Below are 26,297 nucleotides of genomic sequence, written 5' to 3'. Positions count from 1 at the left end.
TACATGTTTCTTTTAATTTTACAAATCTTAACACTTCCAGGTCAAGATTTTTTAAGTACTGGGTATATGTACGACTTAGTGCAGAGCTTAGAGTTTTTTTAACACTAATTCTGTCACGAAAATGTTTAGAGTCCTTTAACCTTACTAGCCAAAATTTGTCCTTTTGCACCTTATTTTACACAGCTCAATGGCACAAACAATACTATGACTTTACAACCTTCCCATAGCACTATATTCATGCCTGATCTCATATTCCAGTGTTGATCTCTTGTTATTACCCAGAATTCAAGACAGACAGCTGGTAATTTTAAGTAAGTAAAAAAATGGTGTACATAACAGAAATGTAATAAATGTTCCTGGCCAATTATCAAAAGCTTCATCATCAATAGGAGCTGAAAGAATTTTTTCAACTCAATGCAAAAAACTGTCTATGAAAAGACTTCATGATTAGTCACTATGTAATAAACAGACCAAATAAAGCATCTTTCTTCTTTCATTAAAAATAAACTGAAGCATTATTCTAATTAAGAAATTAAAAACTTTTTTCTTCTTCATCAAGTGCATTACAACATAGAAAATTTTAATTTCTTCCAGATTTAGTTTCATATTTCAATGATACACACACAAAAAATTAGCAAGTTCCATGGAAAATTAATATTTACAGACTTGGTTTGCTTTTTTTCATAAAATACATAAGTTTTTTATATAACACAGCCTTTTCATGGATTTAGATAAACTGTAACAGCAAAGCTTTATATGACTTTCATCATCATTCATCATCTGGTAAACTTCATTTTCATATACAGTACAGTAGCCAGTAACATTTAGCATATGTGTCTGGTTGTGACACTGCAGCAGTATTAGCTGTTATGCTGTATTCACGTCATCAGTTATATGACAGCTACAATTTCATATTCTCATAGATTCATGATTAACACCTGAACTCCAGCTTCCTTCTTTATCCCTCAAAAAGTCACTGATATAGAAAACACACATTCTCATATACAAATTAAAAAAAGAACTACCTGATTTAAGAAAAAATAAAATAAAAAATAAAAATGCTTTGTCAAATCCAAACAATCCTATTAGAAAAGTGATTCCCTTAAAAAAAAAAAAAAAAAAAAAAAAAAAAAAAAAATCATGATTTTATTTTTTCCTCAACCCTGAGTACAGGAAAACAGTGTGTCAACTTGACAGTAAGGCAGGTGTAGGTGGAAGGTAAAGGACTGGGCAAAGGCTGGGCGAAGATAAGACATGGATGGGGTACGGCAAAGGCTGGATAGGGACAGGATGTGGATAGGATATGGGCCAGACATATTCACTCCAGCCGGGGGAAAGACTCACAGCGGGCGGGGCGTTCAAATTCCCGTCCCGCCCCGTCAGCGCTGGATGCCCGTCTCCCGCCCATATGAACCATGGGCAGGGCGGGGCGGGTCAACAGGGACCGGGACCTGGGTTTGCGGTACCCCATGCCACCTTGCCCACCCTCCTCGTCCTCAAAGGGGGAGTCATCGTCCAGTGTGAGGGTGATGTGGCCAGCACCAGCCCCATCTCCTGCCTCTTGTCCCTCAGGGGTGAACGTGACACCCTTCCTGGAGAACTGCCTTGCTGTGATGATGGCACTGACACTGTCCAGCCTCAGGTCCTCCCCACCAGGCCCCTCTCCACCAGCCCCAGCCACCCCTGCCCCATATGTCCAGTTGTCTCCCGCCGCCCCGCCCGGTCCAGCCCCACCACCGTGCAGGTACAGGTTGGTCACGTGGGGGTTGGTCAGCCCTGCCCCGGCCTCCAGCACACCACTGGCACTGTCTCCACCAACGCCACCCTCACACTCACTCTCACACACCTGCCAGCCAGAGTGAAAAATATTAGAAGCCAACCAAGGTGAAAAATATAGTTAGCGAAAAATTTAAGTTCATTCAACACAAGGAAACCCCAAGACTGTTTTCACCAACGCCACCCTCACTTTCCGACACCTGCCAACCACTGAAAATAGTACAAACCAAGCAAAGTGAAAAATATAGTTAGGAATTTAGGTACTCTGAACATCAGAAAATGCCAGAATTGTCTCCATCAATGCCACCCTCCCATTCCTGTCAACCAAAATGAAAAATACTGTATAATAAGATGCCAAAGTGAAAAACATAATGGGAAATTTTAACATAGTAAGAAAGAGGTGACTCCATAACTGTGTCCACCAATGCCACCCTAATACTGTATTCACACACCTGCCAACCAAAGCAAAAAACTGTTGTCATTATTAGAACCGGATATACTGTATATTCTAATTTCTTGACATTCAGTATACAACATCCACTAATGGTGATGCTGCAATCTCTGGTGTGCACACATAAGACTACAACATAACTGCAGTGTCTGTCTTGGTTAAAGTGCAATCCCACAACAATTGACTTCCAGCCACAGAGAGAACAATGAACTGTAGCCTGGACTTACTGTGTGCTGACAATAATATAGCTTCACCATGGTCCATACCTGATTTTCTTTTTGCAATGGTTTATGGTGGAAGTATGTGGTGTTTTAGGTTGCTATGAACTTAGCCTGGGATATTTTTGGACTCTGGTAAAATCAGGCAAGAACATATAAATGTAATCCTGACTGGCCTCATGATGTATCCTCAATGAGCCCACATTATAACCGCTCGGCTTAACCATAGCACTTTCAACACTACAACTTTCCAAAACACAACCCTACTGTTAAACATGGAATATAACGCATTTTTCTCACACCCGATACTAAAGAAGGGAGCCAGTGATAGGCATTTTCTTTCACCCTGTACAGGAAATGGTATCCAGTGATGGAGGGATTTTTCCACAGCCTTATGTTAAGGAAGGTAGCCAATATGTTGCATTTTTTCCCCCATCTAATTTTGGAAAACGGCACCAGAGACAGAGCATTTCTCCCTCACCTTATACTGGAGAAGAGAGCCACTGAAGCTTTTTATTACTCTCACTTTATACTGGAGACAGGAGTCAGGGATGGAGGCATTTTTCTCTCACCTTATACTGGGGAAGGAAGTCAGGGATGGAGGCTATTTTCTCTCACCTTATACTGGAGAAGGGATCCGGCCAGACCCCTCACTGATGCATTCTCCGTGTCGAGGGTGTTGGTGGAGATGGCCAGGGAGGTTGTGTCTCCACTTGCTGTTGAGCGACTACCATGGGCAATGTCTACATGAACTTCCAACCTGGTGGTGATAATAAAACTTGTATTATTAACGTTATCATTAGTTATATCATGAGGATAAATGTTACATCATCACCATACCAGGTGCTGATGAGGGATGCCTTCATGTGGTGGCACTGACATGACTAGGTGCAAGAACTGCCTGGTGATACAAACAACCCTAAATCCCCTCCCATCCCCCAACATGAGGAAGCTGGACTGCAGAAGAAAGGCAACTCCATTCTGCAGCTCACAGTGTTACTACTACTGGACGATTAGATGACAATAACAATAATAGTGATGACTATAATGATGACAATGATGATCTATCTATCTATCTATCTATAGCCCGACGCCCAAATCCCGCAAAGGGTGGCCACAGACAAAACGCCTCCAAGTCGCTCTGTCACCCACCATTTGACTGCCCTCCCCCCAACTCACCCCCCCTCCCTCATATACCTCTCAACTCCATCCCTCCACCTCATCCTCGGTCTACCTCTCCCTCTCCCTCCCTCCACCTCACTTACATACACCCTCTTAGTCAGTCTTTCATTCTCCATTCTCTTCACATGTCCAAACCACCTCAGTGTATTTCTCCTAATCTTCTCAATGATGATGATGATGAAAATGATGACACTGACTACATGATTACCTGTTCGTGCGCGAGATGCAGGATGATGCAATGGACCCAGTGAGCGATGCAGGGGCAATGGCAGTGTTGCTGGCAGACTCCCGATCACTCTCCAGGTGGTTGTGTGCTGAAGACAATGACGCCCCACACCATCCCTCCCCTATGCTGCCCCCTGCCCCACCCGGCCCTGCTCCCGCCCCGGAAAGGCCTCCTGACCCAACACCAATACCCCCAGTATGGCTTGACTCTGTGGAGGAAAAGGATGGAATTTATAGGATTACAGTAAGCTTGTCTTTAACCCGCCAAGTGCCAGACTTTGGATCCTCATGGAGCTGTGGTGCCAGCCAATTTTTTTTTTTTTTTTTGCTAGATAGGTTAGAAATGATGAGACAACATGGAGAACAACCATAAAAGAACTCACAGAAGCCATTTAGGTTAATTCTCCCTGATTAAGAGGCTGAAAACTTCGGAGTAACGCCCATAGACTTTATCGGCCACATCCGCCAACCACTGAGTTGAGGTAGATCTTCATTTTCTTCATCGGTAACTATGCTATTCGAGCCCAAAACACTCTTGTTGGGTGTACAGATGATATAAGAAGGCCTAGAGAGGCCTAGGGAGGCGCAGGAATATCCCAGCTGATTATCTGGCGCCTAATTCGAATTTCGAATTTTGGCAAATACCGTATTTCTGGCATAAAATGCGCATTCTTTTTCCAAAAAAAAATCCCAGAAAATCATCCTGTGCCTTACATGCTCAAGGTCAGGCTCTTTGGGTAGGCTTGGGCTATTGGCAAGTGGTTGTTTCAGTGATGCAGTTGGCCTACCGGTACTTTAAACGAAATCCAAACACCTTCCTTGCAAAAGTGTGTCCCAAATTTCTTTAGAATGCTTAGCAACTAATCATTATAAATTACAAATCTAGTTATACACGTGTAATTGTAGTAATAAATCACAAATATAGTTATTCAGTGCATAAAAAGAACAACAAGGGATGTAAAGTGTAAACAGCTGTTAACAACTTGTAGCGGTTTGTTTTGGTGGTTATGGTGCCAGTGGAGCTGACAGCCACTGGTGATGATTGATAATTTTAGTGTTGTTGGTTGATAGTGGTTAGTTATTAACGATGGCCAGTACTGGTGATGGTGGAGGTCAGTGGTGATATTTGATAATGTTAACATAAGTATTGTAACTTAGCCTGCCATGATAGCTTACCAAAGTGTCAGTCTAAATTTTCATGATTCCTGTACATGAAAATTTTATAACCAGCACATGAATGGGTATGTAGTGATATGTAAACGGGCCGTGCGCCAAAACGTGAGACATTCAGCTAGGGGGTCTGGGGTTAGCTGCACTTTTTTTATTTTTCCCAGATTAGGCCTGTCAAAATTGGGCTGTGCCTTATATGCCTGAAAATAAGGTATATCAAATTGCCAATGCACATGTACGTCAATGGCACTGTCCGCGCAAATAGGGGCCGACGTACATGTACGTCTTTGGCATGAGGTGGGTTAATTCAAGGAAGTAGGCCACTTCCATACCTTAAATACAGTACTGTCACAGTTGCATGAGATTCAATGAGCCTTACTTATGAGGTATGGTATGAATTGGTCTCCTTGGTTACTATGGTTAATTCATATTAATCGGGCAGAGATGAGCTGAAAGGGATTGGGAATATTAGTGGGGTTAAAGTAACTGTACTACAGGCCAGCCTCAATATACAACTGGGTTACATTCCAGGAAAACCCATCAGATGACCATCAATTGTACTTCAAACACAGGGATCATGGCAACTGTATAAGCAGAATCAACAATCATATGGTGAAAAATGGTGGTTCACAGGGGGTCAGTGCAATCATATAATCAAAAATGATTCCCATAAAGAAACTACAAAGCGTTCAGAGAGCGCATACCTCCACCAATGCCACTGCCATTAAAAGGGATCTGGATCTGGATCCAGATAAAATTGAATCAGTTCCTTCTTGGTCCATGGCCCCCCTTTCCACAAAATTTAATGTAATTCATGGAGAACTTTTGGAGATATTGTGTGGGATACTCAGGATCCAGATCCAGATCCAGCCCAAAATTTAATCACTTTTTCCTTGGCCCTTGGCGCACCCTTCTACAAAATTTCATCAAAATCTGTTCTTAACTTTTTGAGTAATCCTGCTAACCAACAAACACACAAACAGACTAACCAACCAATGTGGGGTAAACATAACCTCCTTGGTGGAGGTAACAAAGGGTTGCTAAAATGTTAAGACTGAATAAGCAAATGATTACATGACAGTCAATCATACAGCGAGGTTCACTTGTACGGTACAGGATACTATACTCTGGTTCACTCTAACTTGGCCTAGAATTGCCATCTCTCCAACATCAATGCAAAGCTGTAAAAATAACACTATACGGTAGCTGACTTTCTTCCTTCTGACAGAACTGGGCCTCTCTCACAATTTGAACTCTATGTTGAGGTTCTGTGAGGGGTCTTTGTTATGAGGTTGGAATAAGTCGCCTTGGTTTCAGGTCAAATTTATCCACCAATATGACTACACGTGGTCTTCAACTGACCTGAATGGGGTTCAAGATCTTTGCTAGACGAAAACAAACTGATTACAGAATACAATATTGCATGATGAACTGTAACAAGAGACTATCACTGGTATATGTTTTACTCTTTCCACTTTAACTAAAACTAAAATTCCCTCTCTCCCTCCCTCTTGAATGCTGCGCTGTAACATGAATGCTGAGCTGTAACATCAGAAGAACACTGATATATGGTACCAGTGAGGGATTCCTTCACACGGTGGTACTGATATAAGTGGGTGGCTCCACTACTCAGTTTTACAAATATCCCTCAGTTCCCTCCCTATCCTCCAGAAGAATGATGATGGACTGCAGAGGACAGTTTCAGTCTGCCCTCCAATGGGTTAACTTTTCATATAAACTCTGGGTTACAACTACTGCCACAACCAGTAACACTAAAATATGGTTCTACTCATGACAGTGTAATGGAAAGGATGCAAAACCAAAGTATTGTCTTATTCTGTCCCTAAGCTACACACACACACACACACACACACACACACACACACACACACACACACAAATCCACCAAATTTAGGACACTACCAGTATAGGAACAGAAAAATGTGGTGGATCTGTGAGAAAAAAAAATATATATATATATATTTATCTATCAATAGCCAGATGCAGTAATTCTGCAATGGGTGGCTGTTTGAGTTAGTTGTTTTGCATGGAGGGGCACTAACCAACTCACTTGTTGACATGTTGGGAACATGTATGGTTTGGTTGTATGGTTACCACCCAATGTTGTACTGAACATGGTTTCCTGGCTTACAGGAAACAAATAAAAAACACAAATATATAAAAAATCCAGATGGTCATGCCTGTGACGTCATGTCAGGATTCTGGGGACTTGAATGGTGAGGGAATTAGACTAATGAGCATTTGGCTCATTTCACAAGACCTGGTTAGATCCTCCCCCAATTGTATATTCTTTTTCAAGCAAAAGTGAATTCCCTATATCAAGCACTAGTGATTTCCCTGTGGAAGAACTAGAGTTTTTGAGGAACAAAAGACTGGATGATGATAATGATGATGATGATGATGATGATGATCATTCTGGACCCTGCTCCACACCAACATAAGGTCAGAAGAAAAGGCTGGGATGATGATGATTATGATGATGATGATGATGATGATGATGATGATGACGGCACAAACATACCTGACTGTCGGCCTGGGATACCAAAGACCATGTCATTCTCATCATCAAATGCGATCCTGACCCCCGTGGCCGACGTTGTGACGCCGCAGCCCCCCGACCGGCACAGCGAGATGGGCACCACCCCATACACATAGGCCAGGAGGATGGGCACACCTATACTCACTGCCAACCCTGCTAATACCGGTGAGATCACAGCCTGCGGAACCAATACAGCATGTGTTATTATGGGCTGCTGGGTAAACAAAGAAAGGGTTATACCATAAATATACGCCAGGATGATGGACAAATCTTAAATCTGGCTCTCTGTTATTTTGTTTTTAATTTTTCTTGGAGGGAACAATTTTATGGGCTTCTGGTTTCTAGTGAAGGCTCCATCCATTCATCCATCATCCAATACTATCATCCAATGAGAACCGTAGGAACCCGAGGCTAGGCAAGTTGGTCCTGATATTTAAGGTCCTTCCTCCTTGCATTAAAAAAAAATAAATAATTACTTAATTAATTTAAAAACATATATATATATACAATCCTTTTACTCTACCTTGGCCTAAATCTGCTTCCTATTCTAACTTGGTCAACAACTGCTACATCTCAATCTTGAATAATGACTTGTAACAATAATAATAAAATGTACGCTTGTCATGATGAAGTGCCACTGAAATTAGAAAAAAAAAGAAAAGAGGAAAATGAGGAAGAAGAAGAAAAGAAAATGAAAAAGAAAAAGAAGAAGAAGAAGAAGAAAATGAAGACGAAGAAGATAGAGAAGAAAAAGAAGAAAGGAAGGAAAAGAAGAAGTAAAAGAAAAGAAGAACAGGCAGAAAAAGAAGACAAAAAAGAAAAGGAAGAAAAAGATGAAGAAAGATAATATACGAAAAAAAAAAGAAAAAAATGAAAAAATGAAAAAGAAGAAGACATGAAGAAGAAAATGAAGGAAAATGAAAAACAAAAGAAAAAAAAAAGCACAAAAAGAAAAAGGAGAATAGTAGTAGTAGTAGCTGTAGTAGTAGTAAGAGTTGCAACCTCATGCTCACTTGAACTGTGAACCTAGTGGACTACGGACTTAGGCTGCACTTCTCCGGCAGTCCACTATCCTCCTCTCACAGAATCAGGAAGTTGAAGGCTATATACATAACCAGGAAGTTCAGCCGCCCAGATATATCAGTGCCACCACATGAAGGCACCCCTCTCCGGCACCAAAGGAAAAATAAATTAGAAAAGTCCAGTACATATGCCCAGGCCACACCTTCTGAGCAAAGGTCATTAGAGATAAGGCCATGGACCGAGACACAGGGTTAAGTTGGTACTGTGAAGGTGATAGGGGGAGATAAGCAAGTAACAGGCTTATTAATCACAGTCTCAAGGATGAACCATTTACCTGCTCAGTCTGGTGATATGGTCTATAATTTATGCTTGCCATGAATAAAGACACAGGATTAAGTACCAAGTATGAGGGTGACGGGCAGAGCAGGACGTGATACTATTTTTAATCAACAAGCATGTAACACTACTTTGTAATCAGTCTGAATGATGAGATCACTTACAGGGCCTGTTTTGTCTGGTGATTTATTTCGTATTTTATTTCTGTTATCTTCAAAGGATGTTACTGAATCACAGTCAAGTTGGCGCAGCTAATTGGTTCTGGACCGAGCCTGTGCCATACAAATAACTAAACCTATGGGAAAAATGGAATTTGGTTCTAGACGTTCGCCCAAAGTCCCCCTTTTCACCCCACGTTTCCCCACTTTACACACACACACAATCAAGCAATCAGTCAATGCATGTATTACATGTAACAATAGGCACAAAAAACGGGAGGGTGATCAGCCTTGTGTCTACTTGGCAATACCACGCACTGCAGATCGAACGAAAAAAAGCTCGGCCAAGTAGACACAGATCAGCTGACCAACCAACACAGTAAAGATGGCGGAAGCTGCCTGGTCAAGCACTGACTGAAGTTTATTTGATGAAGATTGTATGCACAAGTGTCAACAAAACTCACATTTACGACATTAATAATCATTCTTATATACATGATGATGATGTTGGGAGGCATTATACTTCGTCTTAGCTCAGAGAGAAGTGCTTCATCACTAACCCGTTTGTAGCAGTTTTACGAACAAACCTATAAACCTCACAATACCCAAATAATCTTTAATGTTTCATTATTTAAAACAATAAATTTGGTGAAGTTTAACCTCCTCATAAGAGAGAAAAAAGTCCATAGTTGGAGCACTTGTAGCATGGAGCTGAAGTGGTCGTCATCTTTGTTTACAAACAGGGTAGCGCGCCGCCAGGGGACTTTGCCCGCGCGTTTCAAACCTTGCCGCGCCCACACCATAGGTCGTTTATGTGCATGGTTCATTTTGGGGGGGTCTGACACCTTGCCGTATCATAGAAAACCGTGGCATAGAAGTACGTGCCATAGCCGACTTAACTGTACCAGAAACTGGAAGAATAATTTTCATCTTATTCTTGATATCCACAAACAATTTGTTGTCAGTTTAGGGTTGATATCTGGTTGTAGTTAATAAATTCAATCTTTAATTTATCTCAGTTTGAAGTGACCTCCAACCAATTCATCAGAAGAAAGATCTGAAGAATCAATGTAGTTTAAACGCTGATCAATTTCAAGACACACCACTGGTAACCATATAACCAAACCATACGTGCTCCCTACGTGTCAGCAAGTGGGTTGGTGGAGGGTTAATGCTCCTACCTGTAAAACAAATAACTCAAAGTCAAATGACCACCCCTTACGGGATTGTGGCGTCTGGCAATAGATAGACAGACAGATCACTGGTGGTCAACATTCCTGTAATTTCTGAACCTGATGACCTTTTATATGAAGGGGATTTCGGGACATCAAAACTAAGAGTGATCAGAGCATGATCAGAGATGAGAGGGTCAAATGAGTCAACCTCCACATCTGATATGCACCTGCAACCAACAGGGGACAAGATCAAGTCAAGGACATGTCCTGAGACATGAGTTGGATTACTCACAAGAATGAAAAAATTGTTCTGGGTGATCAACTCAAGGAATTCTGAAGAAAACGGTTTTAACTCCGGACTGTCAACCCAATAATTGAAATCACCACAAACAAGAAGTCCTCCAGATTTAACAGAAAATCCTTCAAGAAACTGCCCAAACTCCTCCATCAAACATCGATCTGTGCCCGGATGACCTAGTCAATAGACAATTGCAATTCTAATGGTATTATGATGAAAATTTACTAATACAGCAAGCTCACCCCTAACACGAGGGTTTGGTTCCAACCAAGGCGCATTCGGCGCGAAACCGCGTAAGTTTTAATTACTCCTTATCTGGCTCCCTAGACCCCCTAAATGTGGTGTTTTGCTGTTATCTGCCATTGGCAATCAATATGAAGCACTTGAAGTGGTTAGAAGGTTTATTTAAAGTTATAACTTACAAATACAGTACTGCACAGCAAAATTTCAACACACAAATGTGTAAACACAAGGCAACATTCCGATGCCGATTGGTTTCGGGACAGTTTGTCGTCAATTCAGTTCGCCATCACAACAATAACAAGAATATTCATCGTCATTAATGATGACAGCTGTGGGTGATGCTAAAATATAATTCAAAGGTGAAATAAGTATATTTATAGAATGACGGGGAATCGTTCAGGGTGCGAATTGTCCTGATGGGGAATCGTCCATGTTTTGACGGGGAATTGTCTGACGGCGAATTGTCTAGGAACCCGCCGATCATGGGTAATCATATAAATCAGGTTAACTGTTACAAGGCTTTATTTCATGCTTTAACTTTATTTAAGTGCTTTAACTTACATACCATAACAGTACAGTACTGTGGAAAATCAGTGTAGCAAATCTTTAACGAACAAATAAAAAAGGCAATATTCCGACGCCTATCAGGTAAACTGGTTATAAGGCTTTATTTCTTGCTTTAACATTATTTAAAAGTACTTTAACTTCTACATAAACTTACCAGAACAGTAATGTAAATATTTAACTTGCAAATACAGTACCGTGGAAAAGCAGGACACGATCACGTGATCAAAACAAACCGTGCGTGGTGCTGAGCTGGTGTTCGAGGATTTGGTCTTTCAAAGGCCGCCTCTCTTGTGTAAATTTATAGTTTTCGTAATGGTTCTTTAATCTTACGTTGTCTTATACGTATCCCAGCACTAACCGCATATAATTGCAAGCTTGTTCGGCGAGAATGTGTTTGGGGCGAGCTTACTGTACTCCATAAATTCAAATGAAGATGGGGTCAGGTATGAGTCAATGAGAGAAACGTCTGCAAGTGCTGCCAAGTATATGAGTGCTGCGCCTCTTCCCGGACAGTCAGCAGCAGGCCTGGGAATACTAATAATAGAATGTGTCTTTGGCAAAGCATTACGAATAACATCGATATCAGACTCATACAACCAGGTTTCAGTCAAGCCCAAAATGTCAAGCTCGTGTTGATTTAGAGTTTCATTAATATAGTCTATTTCATTACGGATAGAACGAATATTTAAAAGACCCATCCATAACTGGTTCAAGAGGGACGTAGTCAGTTTTTTCAATGGTCAAAATTGGTGTTTTCAATCAATCTATTCTTATGAGAAATCATAATTGGACAGTCACTACAATATGCAAAATGGGCAACCGTCTGTGAATTTGAATTAGCATCTTGATGTCATAAAGAAGAGCAGTTGATGGATTTGGGAGAATTTCTGTTACTACAAACCTCAGATATATGGACTCCAGCACGAAAGACACATTTACGTTCATCATTTTTCCTAGAACATCTTTCAGATGTATGACCATAGCCCTGACAGTGATGACACTGTGTAATTCCCATTCCATCAGATGAAAACAAACCAAGTGTACCAATGTGTGTGGGGTTGTGTTAGGGCGCGTCCACACGTGTGCTCGAACAAGTGCTGGCAACATGTAGGCAACACAGTAACAAACACGCTGCAAGCATGTGGGGAACAGCAGCATCCAGATCATGTTGGCAACATCACAATGAAGTCTCAGCTGCCTGGTATGGACACACTTATCCCATCGCCTCTGCTGCCAGTGTTTGAAGCTGCACTGAAACCTGTTTGCATACATCTGTCCAAATACTTCAGCATACATGTATCCAAACATGCTGCCAGCTGTGTTACCAACACATGTTCGAGGGCACGTGTGAACGCGCCCTTAGCTTACCGAGGCTGTAACTCCGCCGACCACTGCCAGGTTGCGCCGGTGAGGGTTGCTCATAGAGTAACGCGCGTGCAGCTTACGACCCACCCAGATAGGAATACCTGCAAAACATACATACAATACAGTTAATTTCCATGCATCATCACCATCACATCACCCTTACCACCACCATCATCTCCATTATTATTATTAATATTATTATCCTTACCATCACCATCATCATCATTACCAGCTGTTGTTATCATCACTGCCAACTCCATTACTGTATCATCATCATCTACATCAGCATCAGCATCCCAGTAATACATCAGGTGTGTAAGATTCAATTACAGAAATAAGAAAGCATAAATTCAGAACCATCACATGAGTTCCTTATGTTAGTACATCTGTAAACTGGGACACAGCAACAGTTTTTAAATACTGTATACTAAGTCTCCCATGAGACATTTCAGAAATTTTAGGGAGGTCATTCTAGAGCCAATTCTTAGCAAATGATACTGATAATAGCATCACCATCATCTAATCAAGTGTTGCCCCATGAGGGGGTGTACGTGTCCGTGGCTAGGCAAGATGGTTCTGACATTTAAGATGAGAGCGACCAGCCTCATTCATCCCTGACTGGCATTACATAAGCAATGAACGTCAACCAACCCTTGGATACAAACGTGCACAAGCTCAATCGACTGGAGCACCTTAATTGCCCACTAAAACACCAGGTGCCATAATCTGGCTATATGGTTACCAACCAGTATGGTAAATGGTTTCCTGGTGTACAGGAAACCGTTTGACTTGTCACTCAGTGTAAAGTCACCAGTAGACTGAAGGAAGGGGAAAGAAAGAACGAAAGAAGATAGAAGAGGAAGGAAGGAAAGAACGAAGTACGAAAGGAAAGGGCAGTCACCTGAGGGCAGTGCTACATCGAGTGAGCGGATCAATACAGGGTATAGCAAATTTATTCTACCCGAGCAAAGATCCGTACTCCCTGTTCAATTCAGGTGATGACCATGTATAGTCAGAGTGGAGGGTAAATATGACTAAACTTTATTCACTGTAACCTGGCAGAAATTTCAGTCCTTTTGCAACTTATATCTAGGAGTTTAATAGCAGAATAAGACAACACTATGGCTTTACATGCTTTCAAGAGAACCGCTTCATAATTAGCACCATATTCGAGTGTTAATCTCTTGTTACAACTTAACATTAAGATGGAGGGATGGTAATTTTATGCCTAGTTAAAGAAAATGCTGTATAGTAACCAAGAACTCATCCTACCTCTTAACTCATCAGATTTCAAGCAACCACAATTTTATACATTCAAGTTGTGGGAAAAAAAAAAAAAAAGTATGAGAAAATGAAGCAATCAGTACTCTAGTTATGGGAGTGGTCTTGTTCCATTAGGTGAAAACAAACTGATAAAAGAGACACCATGATAAGAAAAGAGGAAAGCATGGAGAGATAAACCGATAACCCAGAGGAAATTTGAAGAGCGTGTCATCACCTTGTTTGCGTTCTGACTCAGTGATAACATACCGCCACACGATAAGCAGGAGTGGTGGTGGTGGTGCCGTAGTAGCAGTAGTAGTAGTAATGGTAATAGAAGTTGCAATTGTAACAGTATCAGTAGTAATAGTAGTAGAAGTAGCAGTAGTAATAGTACTAGCAACAGCAGCAGTAGTAGTAGTACGCTGAAACATTAATAGTAGTCGTACTAGCAGTAGTACTAGTAATAACAGCAGAAGAAACCCAGTGGACAGCAAACTGCAGTTGCCCTCCAGCAGTCCACCATCCTCCTTTCAGGGGATAGGAGGGGGACTGAGGAATATTTGCTTAACTGGGCATTGGAGCCACATGGTTATATCAGTGCCACCACATGAAGGCATCCCTCCCAAGCACATCACCACATGATAACAGGTAAAGATAAGGCCAACATCACCCTCTGACAAAAGGACTTAAAAAAGTGACAGTATAAAAAAAGTGATAAATTATAAAAAAAAGTGACAAAGATTATAATAAAAAGAATAACAAAAAGGATAAGGCTGTCGGTCTATTATTCAATCCTTTATTCCCTCAACAGGAGCATAAAGTCCAGGGCAAAGCTACTTACTCCACAAATTTCTGGAGAAAATTATGTCACTTGTCCTTGAGTGGTATTAATGTGAGTGGTAAACTCCAAACTCCAACCACCCACTGGATTAAAACCCTTACAGGCCAATCCAGCTGGCACACCACTGGACCACCAGCCAGCCATCTCATTACATGGTTTCCACCATATGACGGCTGTGCTTAACAGCAGTAGTTAAGTAAAGCCTCCATTATCTCCTCCACTGCAGAGGCACTCTCCAAAACTGAAGAAAATTGTCTGTATGAAGTTGTTGTTGTTGTTGTGAAGGCCCTTGGCTCACCTGAAGGAAAACCTGGTGGACTGCAGAAAGAAGATGCCCCTTCTATAGTCTATCATCCCCCTTTTGGGGAATAAGGGGGGGATTAAGGGATGTCTATATAACCAAGTAGCTCTACTGCACAAAGGTGTCCCTATCCAGCACTGTCTGGAGATGTAATAAGACTACATAGTACTGTACAAATTCCTGAAGCCAAACATCCAACTTCTGGAAACCTCCACTTTCCAAAATATTTTTTCATGCCACCAAGAGGTGTTGATCTCACATGTCTTCACACAGTTGATTTTTTGTAGACATGTCTAAGAGCAGATGACATTACTAATGTAAGGTACTCCACTCAGTTCACTGTTCACAGGACTGTAGGCTTCATTCCATTGTTTCCTCATGGTTATCATTATGATTCCATTTTCCAAGATATTCCATTTCCCATAAAGCCTGTGGAAGCAAACATTTTTGCACTGAGGGTTTGTACTGTACTACCAGTATATCAACAGACTGAAGGTTTTAACTTGGTATAACTCACCAATGATCATGGCCGGCACCGCAAGTCCCGCCACTAAACCGATGCCCAGCGGTGCCCCCACTAACGTCCCAAGTTGCCACAGGATCTTCTTTTTGCGTGACCATGGCTTCTTACCCCAGAATGTGCACCCAGACGGACTGTGCAGAGGAGGAATATATTTGGATTAACACTCGGGCTCCTACGACCCACCCACAGCACAGAAAAATAATTAGGGTTACTGAGGAAGAATATATTGAGTAAACACTGTCCCCAATAACCCACCCATAGCATGATATAATCATTAGGGATCTGCTGGGATAGAATGCCGGTACTAGAGTTGCCCTGACCATGTGAGTTAATAAAAATTGTACGAGGGATGCAGACGACAAGAGCATTTGGGATCATCAAAATCACCATTATAATCATAATATCATCACCATCATGCTTCTGAATCATCACTATCAACATCATCGTTAATTCTTTTTCCTACCTAAGGAAGGAGAAACAAAACGGTCATCGTAATCATAATAATACTAATCATCATCATCATTTGTGGTATGTGGTGGCAGCCATCATCCACACACTTGATGTAGTGTTGCCTACTTCATCCTCCACCTTTATCATACTTTTTCTGTGCCTGTCTTCCACTCTTCCTATTTCTCCCATCTTTCCTGTCACTTTTTATTACTCCTCTTTCCTTTTCAGATGGCTTTACATTGAGTGACAAACCTAGTGGTTTCCTGTAATCCATGAAACCATTTACAATGCTGGGTGGTAACCATATAACCAACCCATACGTGTTCCCTGTGTGTCAACAAGTGGGTTGGTGGAGGGTTAGTGCCCCTCCCAGTAAAACCACTAACTTTAAGATAAACACCTACCACTTATGGGATTATGGCATCTAGCTACAGAAAGATAGAGGTCATCAGCATCACTATCAAGCTTAAAAATTGTTGTTTTCCTCATGATAATCATAATCATCCTGACTTTTTTCCCACCTATGGCAGTGGAAACAAGAGGTTCATCATAATCATTATCTTATCACCAATAACCTTCACACCAACACTGCTGTAAAGAAAATACAATGAGTCTTTGTTACATGTCACCTCTTCTGATACTCTTTTATGCTACAGTATGAAGCTCTTTGTAAAATACAGAAAAATTATCTATCACAGGTAAATTGTTACCCACGAAGCGCTGGTTCTCCCTATTTACTGTGACTACTGTATGGAAGGCTCTGTGATATTCTGAACACATCCATCCACTTTTCAATCCAGCATCACCTCATCCGGGGAGTAGGAGCCTGGGGCTAAGATACCCAGTTTGGACATTTAACATATGAGTGGCCAGCTTCTTTTCCCCCAAGTGCCATTACGTGAGCATTCACCCCAACCATCTCATGGAAGTTGACTCTCATGGGCAACATGTGGAGAGGATGGGGGATGATAATTGGGTGAGGAAGGTGAGAATTGGGGGTGGGGTTATGAGGGGTAGACCGAGAAAGACATGGGACGAGGTCATTAAGTGTGACCTTAGGGTTAAGGGACTGAACAGGGAGGCTGCAATGGATCGTGCAGCGTGGAGAGCCGCCATTAGGTGACCAAAGCCGACACATGCAAGCATGTTGGAGCTTTTAAAAACGAAACGAAATGAAACAAAACAAAACGAAACAAAACGAACAGGCTTAATGCACACAAGTACTGTACACCAAACAGGCCCACCCTTGATCTCCATGTGAGCTCCCTGGAAGTCAACTCACATGGGCTACATCCGTCCAAGAAATTATGAGAGCAAAGTCTTATGCATTACATCAGGAAACAGAACAAAGGCCACCCTTGATCTCCTTGTATGCATCACAGAACCATCCTATACAAGTAAAAGTATTCATTAGTGCCACACATCACTGATTTATAATGAAGATTTGCAAGTATATCTGTCAGTTTTCTCCAGTTTACGGTACCAACTGCAGGCATGGACAAAAATTAAAATTGGATGTTCTGAAAATAAAGTAACATTGTCTAAATAAACTGTGTTTATCAATAACAACACAAACATTAACCCAAACATAAAATGGAAATTTCACTAACCTGAGATAGTGCAAACTGGATCTTTCACTGCCCTGAAAGAGTGAAGATCAGGTACTTCACTAACCTGAGATAGAGTAGTAGCAGCAGAGTAACCCCTGCCTGTCTGGCTGAGCAGTCTCATCAACCACAGGCATGTAATACTCCCAGCAGGGCTGTACCAGCCCTTGTGGTGGACACTGTCCCACCACAGTGAGGCGAGAAGATGAGTGTGAAGGTTTCATTTCTATAAGAATGCTGCATTGTGTCTCCACCCAGTTTACAGAGGTACCATAGTTGGCTCCGTATCATCTTGCTACAGCTTATATGATCACCACCTAGTGCTGTCAATGGTTTCCTAGGCTACAGGAAACCATTAGGTTTGTCATTCAGTTTAGAATCATCTGAGGAAGATGTAGGCAGCACTACAAGTGAGTGAATGATGGTTGCCGCCACTTACTACTCCCAAGTGTAAAGTGATCTTTCACTGACCTAATATAGTGTAAACTGGATCTTTCACAAACCTTAGATAGTGTAGGTCAGATATTTCCTTCATACACAGCCAGCAGAATTCAGCGCCACACACACTACAGGTCATGTGATTGCAGGAGCCATCGTCCATCTTCACTATCAGCACCTGGCACCTCGGACACGCCTTCACGTCCTCACCTGCAATGGTAGGCAATGCTACACTTCATCATCATCACCATCATTTCCACCACCACCTTCATCACCACCACCATCATCATCATCATCATCATCATCATCATCATCAATGCCACCATCATATTCTTTACCATTACCACAACCACCATTATCACCAACACCACCATCACCATCCATTACCATTTCCACAACCACCATCATCATCATCACACCCCCAACATTATCATTATTATCTTCACCTTCACATCATCATCATCATCACCTTCATTATCATCATCATCCATAACAGCTTTTCCCACCTCAGGATGGGGTGAGGTAGGGCCTACAGAGCATGAAAAACACCAATAGATGGAGAACTTGCAAAAATCTGCCCATGTCAATGAATCACACTCTCAATCGCTCACCATTCAAACCCCCAGAATCCTGACTCCACCTCACAGGCATAAATATCCACAGTTCCAATCAGCCATAGTTAATCTAATGACTATCACATCACTGCAAAATAACAGGGGTGCCAAACTCTTAATGTACAGTATACTCCATACAAAATTCTTACACCCAGCTTGATCCAATGCCGGTTCTTTGCCCTTATCACTCTCTACACTTCACCTCCTCACATCCATTTACTTTGTCTACCACACCTTCTCCCACCTTCACAACTTGCTCTATATACCCTTTTCACTGCTCTGTTCACACCCTTTCTCTCCACATACCCATACCATCTAAGCACTCTCTCTTCAACTCTGGTGTCCACAGACTTCCTTATTCTGAATCTTTCACGATCACATTACTCATCTTACCCACTATCCGCACACATTCCTCAACACCCCAATTTCTACTGCTTTTACCTCTGACTTTTCATTTTCATGCCAGACCACAGTCTTATGTATGTTAGAGTAGGTAATAAAATTCCTTCATGCAAGTCTCACACAGGCATGATACTCAGATCTCTGCTCATCATCAATGCCTTCATAGCACCAGCCACTTTCCTTCCCTGTGCCACTCCACATCCCACTTCTACTGCACATTTACCTATCTACCATCACTGCAACCAGGTACTTCAACTCTCTCACCAAATCAAAGACATTCTTCATTCACCATAACATCACACTGGAAGTCACTTAAAACAGAAATCCACTGTCCACCTACTGGTCTGAATTTCATGAAGGAAAGGTAGGGACGATAACGCCATGTTGGCCGACCTCTGAGCACGTGCCATGTCACAGGTCTGGTTGGGGTGCCACTCAGCCTTGCAGTGGTAGCAGAAGTGGCTGCCACACCCAGGACGCTCACACTTCAGCTTGGGACAACCCGCACATCCTGTTGCTATCACTGCATACCTGACAAACAAAGTGGATATTAAAAAGTCTCATTATATGCTTAAAAAAAAGAAAAGAAAAACTGTCTTTGTTGAATTCATTAGTAGATGCAATGAACTGAAACTGCCAAAAGCATCAGTTTAGATGAGGTTACCAAAAACTGCATGATGTATCCCAGCGATTACAGGTATTTGGCACCTCATATGGGTCCCCTAGTATGCACCCAGACCATCAATACCACCTCAGGACACCTGTATGTCTCCCCCACACATCTGCCAAGCCATGTGGGGATTCCATACGGACAACTTCAGCAAGCTATAATAACCCGATAATGTGATAGGATTTCTATTACAGATTCCACATGTGCCTGTTCCCAACCAACGATTCTTGATCATCATCATCATGAACTACTAGCAGCCTCTTCCCATCTGCAGGTGGGGTGAGGGAAAGTACAGAAAGCCAGAAAAACAAAAGAAAATGATAGTGGGAGAATTAATCAACAACACAGCTGATGCAATGGGCCAGACACATGAATAAATATGATATCAAAAAGGGACTGATACCCTGGCACTGGGAGACAGCTATGTACCAAGGGGCAGGTGGTGAAGGAATTACTGCAAGATGACCAGCTTACTTTCCTTGGTGGCATTATGTATCCTGTCACATCATTTCTTATACGTAGGCTTGAATGTGATATTCTAATATTTGAGATGGTGCTGGAGAAGTATACCTTTACAGGGTGATACCAGTATAACTGACCTGTGGTGCTACCCAGTTATATGAAAGTCCTTCACCTGCCTCCTTATCCCCCAGAAGAAGGATGGTGAACTTCCAGAGGAGGGCAACTTTAGCCCGCAGTCCACCAGGTTCACTTTCCAGATGAACCTGGGACTACAATTACCTGTACTGTCAATTTCTGAGATGATACCTCTTACTGCTGGAACATACCCCTCACTTTCTGCAGCTTTCACTCAACACAGCAGGATTCAGGAATACAGGGTGGTCCATAAACAGTACTTCAGTAGAAACCCAGCTGATGGAATTTTATATGCTGCAGAGAGGACTCAATGCACTAGTGTGGGCACGGGTGGGGCAATGGAAGCACGAAATGAGTACATGATGCAGGACAGACACTGATTATGCAGAATGAGTTGTTCCCACAATACAAAAGAACTTCCCAGGAAGAGGAAGAGAAGCATTACTGAGTCACCTTATACAAGCTCTGTATATTTACATTTTCTTACTCCTTCAATCCAATGACGTTCTATAGCCTATTTTTGCCATTTCTTGGTGATGTTATTCAGCTCAGGAAAGACTTTTCAATGAGAAGAGGTTACAAATAACTTCACTTTCCTTTCTTTACTAAACACCCTCTCAACGCTGATCAATATCATGTGATGATAGAAAAAAAAAAAAAAAAAAGTAACCTGATCCACAGAATTAACCCTTCCAATCCAAACGGCTATTTTTGTTTTACTCTTGTTAAATCCAGACATTTTTATTTACCTTTGGACAGACATTTCAAACTGGCATTTTTTTTTTTTTTTCTTTTTTATGCATTTGACCCTGAGCATAACCTAAACCACCCACTCCCTGAGGCCTAACAGTCCTCCTATGTACCACAGATCTCTAAATGTTGCCACTACGGCACTAAACACCCACCATCCATACTGAATACATGCTAAGGCTGTCTCATACAAGAACAGTGTACTGATATTAGTTAAAACCTACACTACCACAAGTCTTCCCTAAATTTTTGTTGTCGGTTGGAGGCGAGAACGAAACAAAATAGAAGACTGGATTGACAGGGTTAAGTGTGGCGTTACAGTATCCCGTAAACTCTGCCATTCCTTTATTCCTTCCCCCCAGTGTTGCAACTTACCCACAATCAGGGGCGGGGCACCATCGAGTATCAGGGTCCATCGATAATACCCGCCGAAGCATGAAGTCCTCATATTTATACGATAACAGTGCGTTGCGTAGGATGTTGTGGATATCTGTGTGAACATGCGGGAAAGGAGTTTTAGAGAGAGAGAGAGAGAGAGAGAGAGAGAGAGAGAGGAGAGGAGAGGAGAGGAGAGGAGGGGAGAAAACAGAGAAGAGCATTGCAGAGTAAAGTAGAATACATATACTATACAATGTCATACAATATGCCAAGCACTTCATGGCTCGTCAAATTACAGTTTGTACTGTAATAGTATCCATAATACTGTATATCCACAACTTTATAAACAATCCAACTTCACTGCAGATCATTTACTATCCATAATCTACCAATCACTTTATGGCTACAGACACAGTTCACTATCAGTCCTATATATACCTGTTGGGTGCATAAGTTCGCTACACTGGGGGCAGCTGATGTTGACCCGTGACTCTGTGATCTCCACCTTCAGGTACTGACGCAGGCAAAACCGGCAAGCCGAGTGCGGGCAGGATATCAACGTGGGGAACAGCTCCTCCGATACTTCTTGCAAGCACAGCGGACACTCCCGTTTGCCGGGGATGTGCCCCTCAGTGGTGGTGGCACTGGTGTCGGAGGAGGTGCTGCCAGCATCACGGGATGTGCCAGTGCTGTCCCCGACACCCAACACTGCCGCATCGCTGCTGGGTAGGCTTGTGCCACAAGCACCCTGGAATAAAATGTTGCCTTCGTGTTATACTCTTTATACTTTAACTTGGCAGAGAACTGCCATCTTTCCATCTTGAATGCTGAGCTGTATTAATGGATTAACACCAGAACATGATGTTAGTCAGGAGTAAGTGCTGCAAAAAGAATGTAGAGCCACAGCATTGTCTTCTTCTGCCTCCAACCAACGTGAAATCAGCTGCAAAAGGACAAAAATCTAGGCCTAGTCGAGAAGAAGAGTAAAACACCTTCAGTACCATGACATCTTTATCACTGTGTTACTGGTGTTTCTTGTACTGCTCTGGGGGGACTTTTGAAATTGGAGGGTTAGATCCAGCCCGTATTAAGCCCTTCTATCTGATGATGCATTTTTCAGTTAATTTCCGTTATCTCATGATGATGTGATTCATATTAGGATAATCTTTTTGAACCGGTGGGGTTAGATACAGTCTTTATTTACCTCTTTATTCTTACGGCACTCTCAAAAGCTGAATTGAATCATCTGCAAATAAGATTAATACAATAAAAATATTGTCATCTGACTGGAGTCATTATACACCGGTAGAACCAGCACTCACTCGATGTAGTGCTGCTCTCGGGAGTCTACCCTTTCCTCTCTTCCTTATTTCCATCCTTCCTCTTCTGTCTTTCTTCCCTTCATTCTTTCCACTTCCTCCTGTCTATACTTAGTGACAAGACAAATGATTTCCTGTACACCAGGAAACCACTTACTACACTAAATGGTAACCATATAACCAAATTATGGCACCTGGTGGTTTAGTGGGCAATTAAGGCGCTCCATTTGGATTGAGCCAGTGCAGGTTTATATCCAAGGAGTGGTTGGGGTTTACTGCTCATGTAGAGCCACTCAGGGATGAGTGAGCCTGGTCACTCTCATCTTAAACGTCAAGACCAACTTGCCTAACCCCGGGCTTCTACGTTTCTCATGAGGCAGCACTGGATTAGATGATGAATGAATGAATGAATGAATGAGTACCTGCAGGTTTTATTATGCCAAAAATCAAGAAATAGTAAGAATAAATTGAAAAATACAACCTTCGCCCAGCAGAATGAATTTCAGAAGTCAATAAACAGCCCTTTAGAACAACAATGAACTAGAAACCACTCAGTAAATGCAGATTTTCAATAACACTAATAAAATATATAATTTGGTGCCGCATTTCCTCATTGCTACCAGACAAATACATTTACAGTCACACACAATTACAGCCACAGTCTTAGTTTGCCTTGTTACACAATGTCACTGAGTGGATAACTCCACTGATGCCAATACAATTTACTATTTATTCCTGGATTCAAATCCACCTCAAAACCTAATAAAATGATCTTTGACCCACTGCCCACCTATCCACCAGATCTCGCTGAAACCTGGTAACTTTTGATAAATTTAATAAAAGCAAATAAATCAACAAACAGACATTGGTGAATACTTAACCTCCTTCCAATTTCACTGATGGAGGTTATGTGAGCCCCAAGCTGGATCCCAACCTTAATATTCACAAACATGGAAAAGGTTAAAAAAAAAAAACAGAAGCTTTAAGAACAAGATGTTGGAAATGCACCTACAAACAGTGGCACTGTGGGAGCAATGCAGTGTTCACCCAGGAGTCAAGCCACATCATATTTCCCTGCACCTCACCATGGAAATGAACCTGGTCTGACCCTGGTGAAGCACTGACTACACACAGGGGCCACTGGATCCTTATACAGTGTATGTACTGTACTGTGCCTGTAGGATGGCCCCACAGAAGCAGTTGCTTACCTGTGGTCAATGGATCTGCGCAACCTGACAGACTGAGACAGAGCAATAACAACAACCACTTTTGATCCACTTTTCGCCTCACTCATTATTACACTAGATAAAAATGATGACACTCTGTAAAAGCAATAGATAAGAGGGGAGCTCAAAGGTAAACTGTATTAATGAACACACAACCAGTAACTGGTTAATGATTTAATGGTGACCAGTGGTTATATCACCTTTGGAATGTGAGTAAACAGCAGAAAGTTTATCAAGTGCATAATAATATACTCCCCTCACCCACCAATACAGTTACTGTACTCATGCCACTGAAGGATTAAGTTTCTCCTGGTGGTGCCCCCTGGAGCTTCCACAGTCCAAAAAACACTCTGTTGGGACATCAATACTCACGCCATCGGAGGAGGAGCATGAGTCCCCCCTGGTTGTGCCCCTGGAGCTGACAGAGCCACGGCGGTTGGACACGAGGCTGCGGCCGCTGTGGTGGTGGCGACGGATGGATGATGACCAGTTGTTGGACCCTGCTGGTGCTGATGTTGTTGTTGATGATGACGCTGCTGCAACCTCACCACCACCACTGCCGCTACCCGCATCACTCAGCACACCAGCGGAAGAGTCTGTGTTGCTGTCCGGTTCTATCGTCAGCTTGTCTGTGTGGAGCAAAAACAGCTATTACAACTGACTAAGAGATCTCTAAGAAATTCCATATAAAAGAAAAGACAGAGGAAAAAAGGGCACCACACAAACACCACCATAAAACAGGGCAAAACTTCAGTTCTGTAACATGAGCTGTAAACAGGTCTTGAAAAGTATCTTTGTAAGTTAGGAACAATTCAGTTCTGCTTCAACAACTGTTAAAAAATACGGTATTCATTCATTCATTCATCTAAACAAAACTTATTCTGGTGATATGGCAATGGCACCAAAATACATATCAAATTCATCTAAAGTCTATAAGTAAGTACAATTTATAGATATAGTATATATAAAATGCATACATTCTGTAATGCGGTATTCCATGTTGGCACAGGTTAGCCATTTTCATCTGATGGTTCTTTACACGTTGCATGATCTCCTGCAGCATTCCAGCCAAGTCTCCTAACCATGAGGTTCCTACACAGACACTCATCCCACTTTTCCTTGGTCTACCAGAGGGCTGTCCTTTACACATTCAGGTCTATATGGTGCTTCAAATAGTTATTCTCTGATTTTCTCCACATGCTCAAACCACTTCAGCCTACCCATGTGCATCACTTCACTAACACTTGCAAAATACAAGCATCATCCTAAATCACTTGTCGCTCAGTATGAAACTACATATCCATCTAATCATCTCACCATTATGCTCAATTATGAGAGCATTTTTCTCCTCTACTGCCCACATCTCACTCCCAGACACCATTACACCATACAGACACAAACCATACACTGGTAAGCTAGTTTCCCTCTCATATATACCGGTAATGTCCTTTTACCATCAACAGAGGCAACAGTTTGCTATATTTCTCCAACCTTCATTTGACTCTTGAAATTAAGCCAGCTTCTGCACCACCCACATGATTTAATATGCATATTACACCTTGGTATTCTCTAAGTTATTTGTACATTTCTAGTATCCATACAGTTTTCCTCAGTAACGTACAAGAGGATAAAAAGGGTGTGACATGAAAAATAAATAACTAAGGAACAAGTGCCATAATGTGTCATACGCTATCTAGAACACAGCCCACAGTACTATTTCTCTGCAACTCTGAGGTGGCACCGTTATAACCATGAGTCTCCAATGTCTCAGCGTACAAACATCCCTCACCTCCCACCCCATCCCCCAAAAGGAGAATGGGGGTCTGCGGGAGAAGGGGACCTTCATCTTGCATTTCAAATGAAGATGGAGCTACTACTACTAAGCCACTTACACGAGGAGCTTGGTGTGCGTGGCCTCTTGGGTCGACTGCGGAGGGAGAACGGACTGTTGAGCAGAAGGGAACGGAGGGACATTCTTGGGAAGCCGGACGAGGAAGACGACGCAGAGGACGACATGGAGGCTGTGTTGTTGCCGCTGCCCCCGCCCCGACCCCCTCTCTCTGCCGTGGGGGCGTGGGGAGGGTGGGAGCGGGTGCGTACGCCGCCCCCTCCCGGCACTGCCCACCCTACATGGCCACTAGGCTCACTCATTGTGCTAGATCCTGTAGGCA

General features: G+C 42.2%; 1 protein-coding gene across 1 annotated transcript; it reads right to left on the bottom strand.

Annotated features, from left to right (window-relative positions):
• Positions 1–1,318: 1,318 nt before the first annotated feature.
• Positions 1,319–26,277, bottom strand: LOC145397655 (E3 ubiquitin-protein ligase RNF19B-like). Its single transcript, XM_080270695.1, has 14 exons — positions 26,019–26,277; positions 24,684–24,755; positions 24,499–24,626; positions 22,020–22,329; positions 21,579–21,693; positions 19,527–19,717; positions 18,236–18,380; positions 15,670–15,806; positions 12,751–12,848; positions 7,565–7,760; positions 4,044–4,061; positions 3,836–4,004; positions 3,064–3,205; positions 1,319–1,846 (listed from the first exon to the last, which is right to left on the bottom strand). Exons 1-14 carry the CDS (start codon positions 26,275–26,277, stop codon positions 1,319–1,321), a joined length of 2,508 nt encoding a protein of 835 aa, XP_080126821.1.
• Between the last annotated feature and the right edge of the window lie 20 nt (positions 26,278–26,297).

This window comes from Coenobita brevimanus, chromosome 42 (assembly GCF_032717465.1).
Source record: "Coenobita brevimanus isolate Jiangsu-jjx chromosome 42, ASM3271746v2, whole genome shotgun sequence".
NCBI classification, from domain to species: domain Eukaryota; kingdom Metazoa; phylum Arthropoda; class Malacostraca; order Decapoda; family Coenobitidae; genus Coenobita; species Coenobita brevimanus.
Note: the sequence above shows the minus strand (reverse complement) of the source record. Positions and strands in the feature narration are given on the sequence as shown.

What these genes read in the sequence shown, in the direction of transcription:
- LOC145397655 (XM_080270695.1), bottom strand. Translation starts at nt 26,277, where the DNA reads ATGAGTGAGCCTAGTGGCCATGTAGGGTGGGCAGTGCCGGGAGGGGGC. An exon ending in TCGGCGGAGTTACAGCCTCG is followed by an intron (nt 7,761 to 12,750) that starts GTAAGCTAAGGG and finishes TTGGTTCCGCAG; the next exon opens with GCTGTGATCTCACCGGTATT. An exon ending in TGCATCTCGCGCACGAACAG is followed by an intron (nt 3,206 to 3,835) that starts GTAATCATGTAG and finishes TATCACCACCAG; the next exon opens with GTTGGAAGTTCATGTAGACA.